General features: G+C 52.2%; 1 protein-coding gene across 8 annotated transcripts in view; it reads left to right on the top strand.

Moving 5' to 3' along the window:
• ARHGAP22 (Rho GTPase activating protein 22) overlaps positions 1–14,167 on the top strand; it is a 217,856-nt gene that overhangs the window by 132,648 nt on the left and 71,041 nt on the right. Inside the window, exon 1 of one of the 8 annotated variants that reach the window (XM_021073080.1) lies at positions 5,673–5,981. The exons of the other annotated variants lie outside the window; for them this stretch is intronic. Within the exon in view, the coding sequence (XP_020928739.1) occupies positions 5,930–5,981 (52 nt within the window). The 5' untranslated portion in view covers positions 5,673–5,929. Of the gene's footprint in view, positions 1–5,672; positions 5,982–14,167 lie in introns of those variants that run through there. 8 annotated transcript variants of the gene reach the window in all.

Below are 14,167 nucleotides of genomic sequence, written 5' to 3'. Positions count from 1 at the left end.
ACATATTTTTGAGAGATGGTGAGAGAGGCCTCTTTTCTGCTTATCATTTCTCAAAGTCTGTTTGTTTCAAAACAAACTGAAGTTGACCGAGGATAGCCTCATCTTGTCGCTAACTCAACTTAGTGCCTGGCGCATAGTAGGTGCTCAAGAAATGCTAGCCTCTCTGGATCTCAGATTTCCCATGAGAAATGAGAAGGTTGTATTAAACTGCAAAGTCCCTTCCAATTCTGGCATATCTGAGCATGTTGGACCTATGACATATGCACGCTAGATTTAGGCCAAACTCCTAACACAGATCGAAACTCTGGTGGGAGGAGAGGATGAGAGAAGAGGAAGCAGGACCAAGAACAGGAGGCAGGGGACTGGCCCTTAAGAAGGTGACTTGTGGCGCTGAGACTGCCCAGATTCGAGAACAGGCTCCCCCACCTGCCAGCTCTGTGACTCTGAGAACTAACACAACCTGGGCAGGTGTCCATAATCCCACCTGTAAAATGATGACATATCACCATCAAGAGATTGCTGTGAAAATTAAATAAGTCAGTGCCTGTGAGATGCCAGTGGTGGTAGTTTTGTATTGAGCAGTCTACAAAGTGCTTTTATTTCCAAGAAGCCCTTTTTTCCAGGTACTGGGGCTGTCGGTGAACAAACAATGCTCTGAAGAGCTAACAGAGCAGCGAGCCTCACATGGCCTCCCTGCCAGACTGCCCAGCACTCCCCAGGAGCTGTCATTTTTTTGCCGCAAGTCTCACCTACAGACATGGGGCAGGAATCCATCACCAAAGGCTGTCCCTTCTCCCTCCAAGATAATCTACTATCCAGAGAAGAGCATAAGCTCTGAAGCAAGACAGGCTAGGTTCTAATCCAAGCTTGGCCACTAATAAGCTGTATAAATTACTTGTGCAAATTGCTTTACTGCTCTGTGCCTCAGCATCCTCCTTTTTCAAGTGGAAATGCTGATGATACTGAACCCACAGGATTGCCCTGAATTTGAATGGAATGTCACGCTCTTAGCCTGGCACGCCATCAGGGCCTGGCAGTGTTAGCTACTGGTATTAGGCTGCTAGTATGATTACCCTAACATGTTTCAGTTGTGTTACTGCATAACCGATGACCCCAAAGCTTAGTGACTTCAACATTCCCTTGCTCTCGTTCTGCAATGTGGGCAGGGCTCATCTCTTCATGTATCAGCTAGAGGGTCCACCTCCAGGGTGGCCTCACTCCCATGGCTGGCCCTGACCTTCGGTTCTCCATATGGCTAGGTTGGGCTTCCCAAGCATGGCGGTCTTAGGGTGGTCAAACTACTCACATCGGGGGGCGGCTTTCCCTGGAAGGCAACAGCAGAAGCTGCCGCATGTCTTAGGATTTAGGCATGGGAGTGATCAAGAGTCACTCTCTTCTGTCACCCTCTTGTTGGTTAAAGCAAGTCATGGGGAGCCCAGATTCAAGGGGACAGGACCACACAGGATGTGAGGAGTGGAAGGTATGGGTGGCTGGGGGCTACCCCCCTAGCATGCAGCCTGGCCTGATCTCTGCCTCCTCTGACCTCCTTTCACCTGGCTTATGCCTTCTGCTTCTTGGCTTTCTCCCTGCTCTGGATCACTCCCTTCCAGTCCCTCCTTCACTCCAGCACCGGGCTGATCAGTCAGAATCACAGGCTCCCTAGATGCACTGCTGAGCCTTTCCTACCCCAGAACCACGCTCCTTCCCGTGATGACAATGCCACTCATGGGAGGACCATTCCAGCACCCCCCATCCCTAAGATGCCAGACTCCTCCTCACATCCAGCTCTCACCTCAGACACCTCACCTCTGTTGCGCTCTCCTGACCACCCTCAGCAGACTGGCTCACCATCCCTCAGCTGTGCTGTCCTCAAGTGTTCAGTTGTGTTCAGTCATCGTTTGGTACATGGATGAATAAATGAATGAAGGAAGGAAGGAATGATCATCACAGACCCCCAAAGCTACACCTGCGCTAAGATGGCACGTCCCCATTTCTACTCTTCCCCTGAACTGCCCAGGGCTGAGCTCACACCTTGAGATGGTGCCCTCAGGGTACCTTAGGTCTGACTGGAGGGAGCAACTAGACTCCTGCAAAGGGTAGAAAGGCCAGGTCCTGAGTCTCCTAAGCAAATCCCTGAGTGGCCTGGGGCATGTCTGGAACCAGGGAATCAGGCTGCAGAGGGCTAGGATCCCAGCAGCAGAGCCTTCCTAGGAACAACTCCATATCCTCATCACCAAACTTTAGGTCTCCCAGAGAAATGGACTAAAGCAGTGGGACATGGAGCTCTTGGTGAATGGGGGTGGTGGGTAGCCCCAGCATCATAGAGGATTGACAGCCAATCCTCCTCCCAGAGATGCTTCACTCACTAGATACCCACCCCCTGGTCCTGGCTCTGCTTTCCTGGGGATGTCAGCCTTTTAACTCAGAAAGATGTCTCAGGGCCCCACCTCCTTGGTCACTTTTCTGGTGTAGGGTGGCTTGAGGTCAGCTGGAGCCTGCAGCACTGAGTGATCCTGATGTTTGGGCTCAATTCAAAATGATTTGGGGTCATGATTAATTCAAGGGGCAGAGCTTTGGTCAGGGACTTTGATTTTTCAGGCAAACTTCATCCTCAGTGTGTACTTTTCCACTTGTAGCCCACGACTCTATACCTACCTGGGAAAATGCCATCTATCTGTCTATTTCTCTATCCATCCATCCATCCCCCCACTCATTCACCCACTCAACTCAACTACCCTGTCCATCCATCTATCCATCCATCCATCTGTCCTGATTCTGACACTAACCATTTATGTCATTGATCTCGGGCAAGTCTTTTCTCCTCTCTGTTTAGTTTCTTCCTGTGTAAATGATTCTAATGGCATCTGCCTCAAGGGGGTTGTCCTATGGTTAATTGAGATAATAGCACTTGTGAGTTGCCTGGCACATGGTGGGAAACACATAGTGAGTGTTATTTTCCTTCCCTCTTGAGGAATCAACACGCAACTAGAAAACTATAAAAAAGGCAATGTATAATCAGGAATTAAAGTGTGTGAAACCAAAGGCAATAATATTATAAGCTCCTGCCTTGTGTTCTGACTCCTAAACTGCCCTGGGAGTTGATATTTAAAACCTCTTTGAAAAGTTCAGTATCTCAAAATATATTTGAACAGTTCAATGGGGATGCTGACCCTCTATAATAGGCTCATTTGAAATGATCCTGCTTTGCTACTTCCTCTTCGAAAGATAAACAAGCAGCCCACAATGGCCGCTGTGATGTTTTCTTTTAAATCTTGCTTTCCAAATGTAGGACTTGGCTGTTGGACAATCACCCGGGGGCTTGCTCCCCGCACATGCTCTCCCTGAATGCAGGGAGCTCTAGCTTGGAATTCCTGGGGCCTCATTAAGCCCGCTGTGACTAAGTGATCTTGCCTGGTGCTAAAACTGTTTAAAATGACTTGGCAGCAACCAGAAGTCAGGTCTTTCTGTTTTTTCTCAGTTACTCCCTCTTTGTAACCCCCGCCTACATGTCATGAAATGAAAACATCTTTCTTTCCGGATCTAGTGCAGGACAACCCTCCTCTCTCCCTGAAGAAGCCTCACCCTGGTCTTTCTGGAGAGTGAGGGAGGGAGGCAGAAATCTGTCCCACTGTTGTTAATCTCTCCTTTGAATGAGACTTAACTCCTGGGAAAAGCTCTTCCCTGTTCCAAGTCATTCTTTCCTCCCTGCACCCCCACCCCACCCCGCCCCCAACAGTTAACTCTTCTGTTCCACGTCCCAGGCAGCCTCTGCCTCTGGCCTGGCCTTGCCCCTGCTCTTCTCCCAGACCACCTCTGTTTTCCCAAGATGGGACCAGAGTGGGGACAGAAGGGGACAATCCTAATCAAGCCAAGGCCATCAGAAGTTCACCTCAGCCCTGTTTCAGAGGTAGGAACAGATCCTAGGACCTGCAGGAATGAGAGAGAACCTAGTATTATGAATGCTGCTCTGAGCCGGACACTTGAAATAGTTTCTCATTAGATTAATTACACAATCATATGTGTATATATATCTTCCTTTTAAGAAATTAGACCACTGTAAGAATGCTAAATTGGAGTTCCCTTGTGGTGCAGCAAGTTAAGGATCTGGTGTTGTCACTGCAGCAGTGGCTCAGGTCGCTGCTGTGGTGCAGGTTCAATCCCTGGCATGGGAATGGAAAAAAAATATATATATATATATGTAAAGAATGCTAAATTCTCTTGACATATGCATTTAATCCATTCTTATCACTCACTTTCTCACTAAAGGGAACCACTTTTTTTTTTTTTTTTTTAATGGCCTATAGAAGTTCCCAGGCCAGGGATTGAATCCAAGCTGTGGCTGTGATTTATGCCACAGCCATGGCCACATCAGATCCTTTAACCCACTGCACCAAGCAGGGAATTGAACTGGTACCTCTGCAGAGACCTGAGCTCCTACAGTTGAATACTTAACCCACTGCACCACAGCAGAAACTACTAAAACGGACCGCTCCTGATTTTCTGTTTTCCTCCCAAGTATTTTTTCCTAGGCCCAAGTGCCTAGAGCAGTGCCCAGCATAGAGTAGGCACTATGCAGGGTGGTAATATTCTGAGGGTTTGTGTTTATGTAAGTGCTTTGAATCCATAGATCTTAAACATTCAGCTACATCTCCCTCCTTTGATACAGTTTTTCATTTTGTGGAAATATTGGTGTATGTGATAATCCCTTTACCAGTGAATATCTTATTGGTTTCAATTTATTTTGCAATTATAGACAAAGCTATGATGAAAAGCCTGGTACAGGTTTTCCTGGGGGTGTGGTCTGAATGCATACTGAGAAATGGAATTGCTTGGTCCCGTGGTATTAGCATTTTTAGTTTAATAAGCAGCGTGCATGTTACCTTCCAAAGTGACGGCACCAAAGCAAATCCTCCTGGCGAAGGTACCCATTTGTCCAAATTATCACCAGCACTTGATGATGATGATAATCCACGCTTACAAAGCACTCAGCAGCATGCCAGTTGTGTCCCAAGTCATGTATGTAATGTTCACATAGATATATTCATTAAATCTCACAAGGGTCCAATGATGCACGCAGTTCTGTTATTCTCTCCACCTAATAGATGAGGAAACCGAACAAAGTGTTTAAATAGCTTGATACCGTCAAACCTTTAATTTGTGCCAAATGACATCTGAAACGGTGTGGTTTCCCTCACGTTTCAGGAGTACAGTCTCAGAAGGGAAGTTTCAGGAGTACAGATTCAGAAGGGAAGTGACTAAACCAAAGTCACACAGTCCAAATGTAGCCCAACCAGGTTTGGGGGTGGCCTGGGCAACTCCACAGTTTTGAAGTGCAGGTGAGCTGGGAAACTGAGAGCAGGGGTGACCCTGGTAGACACCCTCAAGTCACCCATGAGGTGACTACTTAGAGGATGCCGGAGGACTGGCGGCGCCGCCGTTGCACAGCAAGGGAACCTTTCTTTCTGGCCTGCGGTAGACCAGGATCGTCCCCCACCCTTCACGGCTTCCTGAGGGTAGAGGGAGCCGCAGACCGCGCCGGCTCGCACAGTGCCTCCTGGTGGCCCCTCGCGATCGTACAGCTTGGCGCCCCGGGAGAGTAACGGGCCGCGGGGAGGGCGCCCGCGAGGGCAGGGAGCCGGCGCGGGGCCGCCCCGGCGCGCGGAGATAAAAGCGGGCCGGCGGCGCTGCCCGCGCGATCTGCGCGTTCTCCTATTGATTAGCAGGGTCTGCCCGGAGCCGGGATGCCAGTGGCGCGGGGCCGGGACGGAGCGTGAGGACAAGGGAGCTGACGGGCCAGGGACCACGCGCGCAGCCCCGCGCCGGTCTGGGCACAACCCGCCGGCTGGACCTCGGCCGCGCCGCTCTAGGGGTGCGGGCAGCGGGCGGCGCGCCAGCCAGCGGAGCGGAGCGGCGGGCACGGGCGGCTGCCATGGGGCTGTGCTGCTGCAAAGACTGGAGGGGACACCTGCGAGCGCCCAAAGGTAACTCTCGGGCGCCCACGTGCGCCGCGGGCTCCGGACCTCTGCGCTCCCGCGCGGGGCGTGCGAAGCCGGTTCCCTCCAGCCGCCGCTGGGGGCTGGCAGCCTCGCCTCGGGGACTTGTCCGCCAATCCTCCCAGGCCACCCGACACCTGCCTTCCCATGGAAAGGGCCAGGTGTGGCTGCAATTCCCCCAGAATCTCCGAACTTTGGAGCGCGCGTCCTGGAGCTCCTCCTGCTCGGCGGAGCTTGGCTAGGGGTTAAGACCTGGCCCCGGTGTGGGAGGAGAGCCGAGCGGAGGGAATCGCCCACCCTCCCTGGCCGGGAACGGATGGTGAGCACCGGCTGCGGGTCCTCCAAGTCCAAGGCTGGGGCGGCAGAGCCCCTGGCTTCTGGCCCCGCCCGCAGGTCCTCTGCAAAGGGAGCCCGGCACCACCTTTGCGGCTTAACCGTCCCAGACTGGGGCCTTTCATTCTCCTCGCCTGTCTCTGTCACAAACTTGGACCCAGGGGCCCTGACTCAGAGTTTTCCAAAAGTCGCGGCAGAACCTCGATGGGAGCTGCTTGTGGAATGCGGGGACTTGGAGAGCGCTCCGCTCGGATCGGAGAAACATGCAGAGGACGTTGGCGGCTGCTTGAGGTCCAGCCTCCTATGGGCAGCGGCCCTTCCAGCTTAACCCTTGATTGACTGAAATGGTCCCTGTTGATTGTCAGAAACATAGTGATGTAACCCTTTACTGCAGCGCTTCCCAAGCTCACCTGGACTTAAAACCTACCTGCCCCTTCCCCTGCTTATGAAGCTGCAGATTCCCGGACCTACCTTGACCTTCTTTCTGGATAGGCCCTGGGGAAGGGGCTGTGAGGCTGTGTGTTTATGGATTTCCCTAAGTGACTGTTATGACAAGGTGAGTCTGGGAAGCCCTGCCTGAAAACCATAAAGTAAGTGCAGGTTTTACCAGGATGGGCACCAGGTCTGGGTTCCTTGAAAAGTATATTTTGGGCCTGATAAAGAAAGTTTTGAATGCTTCAAGCAGCTTGAAGGACTCTTATCCAGGTGATGATGAGGATGGCACAAATGTATTGGTTGTTTCACAAACCAATTTGTGGTAGCTCATAACATGAGTAATAATTATAACAAAACTTGATAGGACCCTACACTTAGTCCCATTTTACAGAGCTAAGAGAGAAGAGCCCAGTTAATCTGGCCATGAGATAGTATCTGTGGTTGAGACTTTTTTGCAGCCCAAACCAGATATTAATAGTCTCACGGTTCTCTTTGCCCCAGAGCAATAGTTTTCCTAGCTTGGATTTTAAAAAGAAAAAAGAAGGATGCATCGGAAATGAATCACAACTCTCCGTGAGCATGTGTTCAATCCCTGGCCTCACTCAGTGGGTTGGGAATCTGGCATTGCCATGAGCTGTGGTGTAGATCACAGATGCATTGCTTTGGCTGTGGTGTTAAGCCGGTGGCAGTAGCTAGATTCGACCCCTAGCCTGGGAACTTCCATATGCAGCTGAGTGGGGCCCTAAAAGAAAAAAAAAGCAAAAAGAATTTTGCATGTGGGGGCTTCACGTTTGGAAGGAGGAGACTGAGGACTAATTAGCAGGTCTTGGCTGTTAGGGCCACCATGGGACTCAGATGGTAGGGGCTGGCTGCATGCTGGCTAGAGGCAGGCCAGGAGAGCAGGAAGGATTTCACTGGGGGACTAGCTGGGCTAGAGCAGCTTTAATCTTTCCTGATCATTTCTTAGTAAACCCTGCAGGGAGGTGGAGCCTGAGTCCCAGAAATAAGGGTGGACCTGCAGGGCCTTATTTTGGCAGGGTACTTACTCAACTAGCAGCCCCAGAAGGGAGCCAGGGAAATCTCCTGCTAGGGTTGTCTTCTGAGACTGTGGACTCCAGGCTACACCAAGTGAGGAACAGGCCTGGTGTAGGAGTGTTTCCTGGTTTGCCCCCATCCTCCCACCCACCTTAAGGCACAGCTGGCCACAGCAGCCTGGGAACAGTCCCAAAGCCCATGTAAATTAGCAGCGCTGGCCAAGCCTGGAGCGAGAGAGACAGCAGTGCTGGGGTGCCAGAGTGCACCTGCCCTGTCCAGAGCGGGCAGCCAGCCACTGGCAGGCAACAAGGATGGTCTGCGGTTCAAGGAAGGCAGACGTTTGGCTTTTTAATGTAAAAATCTCCAAATGTTTAAATGTTGTTGCCTCATTTAACAAATTTGAATCCTCGTGGCCAGTCTGGCTAGGCAGGAGGCGGTATGGACCATTGTTGCAGATGAGTTCTGCTGCAAACAGGGGGCAAGGTTTCCTTAGTCATAACCTTAGAAATCATGAGTTATCAAAGTTTGGAAGGTTTTTCACTGCAAGACTTCTTAGAACTTTGAGCACATTGGTGCAGTTGTGCATCTCTAAGTCGGGTGGATGGTAGATACAGTTGCCATACTTTTGCCCAGGCAACCTGCCTTTCATGGAACATCTCACAGCATCCACATCTTGGAAGACACTTTGAGAAATGCTGCTTTGCACTATGATTCAGTTGTCATAGTAGTGATGCAGTATGTCTGTTTCCAAGGGTGTGTGTGTGGGTGTGTGCATGTGTGTATTTAGCTATTACAAGCTACTTGTGAAGAAGCCTTCTGACTTTCCAAATTAGAAAAGTGCATATATCTTATTTACAATCAAAAGAAAGTCCATTGATATTGGTATAAATTTCCACAAGACAACGGCCGTTGTTATCGATTTCATTCTTGGATATTTCTGAATCAAAACTTTTGAAGTTCCTGTCGTGGCTCAGCGGAAACAAATCTGACTAGCATCCACAGGGGTGCAGGTTCAATCCCTGGCCTCGCTCAGTGGCTTAAGGACCAGCATTGCTGTGAGCCATGTGTGGTGTACGTCACAGATGCAGCTTGGATCCCGCGTTGCTATGTCTGTGCCTAGGCCAGCAGCTATAGCTCCCATTCCACCCCTAGTCTGGGAACCTCCAAATGCCATGGGTACGGCCCTAAAAGACAAAAACAAAAAAACAAAAACCATACCTTTTATAACAGGATATTTGACCACGTCATCCCTGAGTTAGAGTATATATAGTTGATAAAGCAGGCAAGCTTAAATAATAAATCCCATAAAGAGAGAGCACATCACCTGCTAGAGTCACCATAGTGGATCTAGTCGCCATGTCTCTGAATTCCAAAGCTGAGCCCTCTCTCCAGGGGAACCCTCTCTTCAGGGGACACCTGTTCTCCTGCTGGTGGTGGAGCCTGACCCTGGGGAGGGACTGCTGCAGGTGCTTTTCTGGGTGTGATATACCGTGATATGAATCATGTTTACTATCATATGCAGGACAGATGGTTACAGATGGAGGGTTCCCAGGTCCTGGGTGCTTCTGCAGAAGCCAAAGTTCATCAAGTGAGTGTAGATGTGCAGGAAAGGATCACACCCTCCTCAAACAGAGGACAAGCGAACTGGCTCTGAACTCTGAGGACACTGTCTGATTTTGTTGATTCTCGGCAACGTTTCCAGATGCTTCTGCTGTGTAGAGCTCTGTGGTGCATCTGTTCGGTGGCAGATTTCATTTTCTTCAACTGTGCATCGTGGCCCAAGGCTGACTCTTGGAGGAAGAAGTGGTACAGGAGTGCAGCACTGAGGCGGCTTTTGTTCAAGGCCAGTGAGGGGGCAGGGCAGACTGGGGGCCCCTGAGACCTTTGAGGCACACTGACCCCTGCTGCCACCCTTTGCCCCTCACACTTCCTCCTGGTCTCAGCACTGGGAGCCCTCCTGTCTTCCAGGATCTTGTTCCTGGTGGTGTCCTCTCTCCCCATCCTCCCGTCCTGCCTTCCACTGGCTCCTTCTGTCAGCCCACGAACCTGCCCCAGTCACTCATCAGAACATTTTTTGAAAAAAAAAAAAAAAAATCTCTTGCCCTTGTGTGCTCCCCAAGCCCAGCCCACTTCTCCTTCCATCCGTCACCAGCCCCCAGGCACAGTCTGCTGGTCCCTGCCTCTGCTGATGCTCCTCCTGTGCCAACCCCCAGCATCCGTGCTGGTGCTGGACCTGTGAACAGCCCCAAGGCTCTGAGCCCTTGAGCGCCTGCCCCACAGCCCTGCTCCCAGCCCAGCCCTTCCTACCTCCCTTGGCCAGCTGTTCTTCCCCGCCCCCTACACCGAGTTTGGCTGTGAACTCTCTTTGTTTCACCCTCTGGGCTCCGTCTATAAGCCTCTCTCAGGCAGCTCACCCTGGGCCCCAATGATTGTGATCACCTCTAAGGAATGAGCCCCCCAGTCCTCTGCCCCCACCTCTGCAGTGCCCACCTCAGAATCCAGAACCCCAGCTGGAGCCCCTTCTCCCCATTGCCCTGCTTTCAGCCCTGCCCCCCTCGCTTCATGTCCCATGACCAAAGGCTGACAGCTCCTGAGATCCGGCCCAGGGCGGCGTCCCCATCCCTGCCCCAAGGCCACTGCAGCGCCTGTACAGACCCTCATCATCTCGACTGAGCTGGCTTGTCCAACTGGTCATCCCAAGTTCATCCTCACCTCTTCTAGTCCACTGCCCAAGCCAGCATCCCAGGTACGGCTCCCGTCATTTTATGCTCCACCTCAAACCCCATCTCGGCCCCACAGTGAGAAGAAAGCCCAGCTTCTTCGCCTTGCCACTGTTGCCTGATACCCCTCTCCAGTCCCCACCCCCACCCCCCACCACACAGCCTGGACCTCACTGGACCCGCACATCTCACCCCTCTCACTGTGCCTTCACTCGGGCCTGAGAGGGGTCAGGCCCCGGGAAGGTGGCTGGAGCTACCTCTGAGACCCTGGCCTGTGGGCTCTGTTCATTTCATTCTTTCCAGTACCTGGTTGTGTGGATCTGTCACTCCTTGCTGGCAGTCATCCTGTCACCTCTGATCTGGCACCGTACTCAGCAGAGAAACTGGCAAGAGAGCAGTGGGTGGAGCAGAGCCGGGGAGACAGTTGGGTTCACCTCCCTGTTCGCATCTCCTGTGCCCAGGGTTCCCAGAGGCAGCCCACTTGGGGGAGTCCAGTCTCACTTTGCCTGTCACTTGAGTGATAGAGTGAGGTGCTGGCCGTGGACTCTGGGTCCCTTGTCCCTTTCCCAGTGGACCAAGTGCTCATCAGTGTGCCTAGTGGTGCATAGGCCAGTGGGCTGGGCAGGGACCCTGCTGCTGCCTCTGTCAGGCCCAGTACAGCTGGGCACACAGAGGTGCCCCTCGCTGCCCAGGAAGGAGGCTTGGTCTTCCTGCATAAAATTCTATTCATAAACATCTTTGGGCCCACTTTCTCTAGAAGTTTCCATTTTTCATGAAATCTTCCAAGATTGCTAATAGGCAGCCTCCAGCCAGGCTTCCGGCTGTTCATTCAGCAATCATCTGTGGACTCTTCTGGAACACAGGGATAAAGAGTCGGGGAAGGTCCAGTATCTGTCCTCAATGTGCACATAGCCTGGCCCAGGAGAGACCCAGGAAACAGCCAGTGAGGCTGAAAGCCAGAAGAAATGCAGGGAGAGCAGCAGGCCTGCGCGCCTGGGGGGCTGTTTTAGAGGATGCCTGATCTGGGCTCGTAGGAGGAGGGGCCAGCCCAACAAAGCAAAGAGGGAAGGGCTTTCCAGGCCCACAGAGGTGGGTGTGGGGCCGCAGCCTCCCTGCCACTGCTCCTTCCCTGCTGCTGCTCCTTCTCTGCTGCTGCTCCTTCCTTGCTGCTGCTCATTCCCTGCCGCTGCTCCCAGGGGCCAACAGCAGCAGGTGCTCTGAGCACTCATTTCTGCCCCCACCCGCTCAGCCCTCTGGCTGGCAGCATCTTAGAGTCAGAGTGGTTTCTCTAGCTCTGGCCTCGCTCTGAGCACCCAACCCACTCGATGCCTCCTGGGGGGTGTCCCGTGGACTAGAGAGCCGCCAAAGCTAATCTGGCAAAACCCAAACTCTCAACTTCCTCCTCCTCCAGCTGGCCATTGCTCAGTCCTGCCAGTTCCGTTTCCAAAATGCATCTGAATCCTTCTGCTTGTCTGTATCCTTGCCAGCTTCCTGGTCCCAGCCACCAGCCTGCTGCTCAGCCACTGCAGGGGCCTTCCCTGCTTGGACCCTTCCCTGCTCCAGTCCATCCTCCAGCCCCAGCCAGTGACTGTACCAGTGGCCCACAGGGTCCCCTTGCTGCTCCTTGCTCAGAAACGCTCAGGGATGCCAGGGACGTCCACAGTGAACTCTCAATGCCATTCACAGGCGGCCAGCGTGGTCACCAGCTTTCATTCACACTGTACCTGCTTTCACTTTCCTTGTGTCCCCAAGTCCTCTCCCTGCTCTGGTGTCACCCATGCTCCTCTCTGTCTGAAGTCCCTGCTCTTGACCTGAGGACCCCAACATTTGTTGGGCCTGGGCATCAGTCTTTCCTGAGAGACTTTCCCTGACCCCTGTTATTTGCTCACATACCATACTGTGCTTTTCCTTGAAAACACCTATCACAGTACTTAAGTAAATATGTGTCAGTTTGCAGAACCTGTCCCCTCCCCAAGTGAGCCACAAACTCCCTGAAAGCAGGGCAGGCCCTGTCCTTTGCTCTTCACTGGGAAGGCTGGCAGAAGCCAGGCGATATGGAAGCCTTTATGTCTGACTTGGCCTTTAGGGCAGTGGAAGAGAGCTGGAGAGGCCGCATATGAGGCTGAAAGGATGTGTCAGAATGTTTGAGCCTCGTGCTCCAGGGACTGCGCTGATGGCCCAGAGCCCCGAGGTCTCCTGTCTGTAGCTCAAGGTTTGCATGGGTCACACTTTTTTCTTGTCCCTCCTTGTTGCTTCTTCCCCATTCAGATGTCCTGGGGCAGCCATCCTATGGTTTTTTCCAAAAGGGAACCAGCCTCAAGCAGAGGATTTGGTTTCATTTCCTAATGAGGGGACCCCAGGCCACCCCTTACCTCTCTGAGGCTCTGCATCCCCACCTGTGAAGGGGGACAAGCATGGTGACCTCCAGGGCTGTCAGAAAACCAGATGGTAGTCCGGGGACCCCAAGCCACCCCTCACATCTCTGAGGCTCTGCATCCCCACCTGTGAATGGGAACAAGCATAGTGACCCAAGCCGGATGGTAGTCCTAGCCCTGACCCTTTCTAGCTGGGTTACCACTTAGAGCCTCGGTTTGAGGGAAACAGGCAAGACAGGATGATCTCTAAGATCCCTGTCAGCTTGAACCTTAGGTGATTTTTTGAGGAAACTCAGAACTGCTCTGTGCTCCTAGAAACGGGGCATCAGAAGGTCAAATGCCTTTTCCCACCGGCTCAGGTGGGTGATGGGCGTGTGAGACAGCAAGGTCAGCCGACAGAGTTTATGAGCTGGTCTGTTTAACCGGCACATCGCCATGGTCAACACTGCTGGCCCTGGGGTTGGGGTGGACTTACGGCCCCAAAGAGAAGCTAAACCTGCGGGAGCCTGAAGTCTTTAACCTTGGCTGTTAGGGCAGCAAGTCTCCCAGAGACCTCAAGAGTCCTGAACTCCTGCAGGGAGAGGGCAAGAAAATGCCCAAGGTGTGTTTTCTCATCTTCGTAGTCTGCAGGTCCTTGCACCATAGGTCCTTGCTCCTTCAGGAATCCTGGGCCCAAAATGGGGAGCATCCAAGGGAAGTGAACCCCTAAATAGCTCTCCTTATCTTTCCTGCCCCAATCAGCTGTGTAGCTAATGCATATTGTGCCTGAATTACATCTCCTGCTGTCTTCTTCCCCCACACACCCATCACCAGACTCTTTTTTTTTTTTTTTTTTTTTTTTTGTCTTTTGTCTTTTAGGGCCACACCTGTGGCACATGGAGGTTCCCAGGCTAGGGGTCTAATCGGACCTGTAGCTGCCGGCCTACACCACAGCTCACGGCAACACCAGATCCTTAGCCCACTGAGCAAGGCCAGGGATTGAACCCGAAACCTCATGGTTCCTAGTCAGATTCATTTCCGCTGCGCCACGACGGGGGCTTCCAATCACCAGACTTTTAAACAGCTTTTTTTGAGAAGTATTTCAAATCTCATAGAATCCATTCATTTAGATTGTAAAGCTCAGTAATTTCTAGTATATTTAGAGTTTTGCAACCATCACCAAAATCTGATTTTAGAACAATTTTATTACCCCCAAAAAAACCCAGTCCCATTAGTAGTCACTTCCCATTCCTGAGACAGCCCTTCCCTGACGTTGTCCTGCAGCCCCAGGCAACCA

The sequence above is a fragment of the Sus scrofa genome, chromosome 14 (genome assembly GCF_000003025.6).
Source record: "Sus scrofa isolate TJ Tabasco breed Duroc chromosome 14, Sscrofa11.1, whole genome shotgun sequence".
NCBI classification, from domain to species: domain Eukaryota; kingdom Metazoa; phylum Chordata; class Mammalia; order Artiodactyla; family Suidae; genus Sus; species Sus scrofa.
The sequence above is the reverse complement of the archived record's forward strand: the minus strand, read 5'-3'. Positions and strand labels throughout refer to the sequence as shown.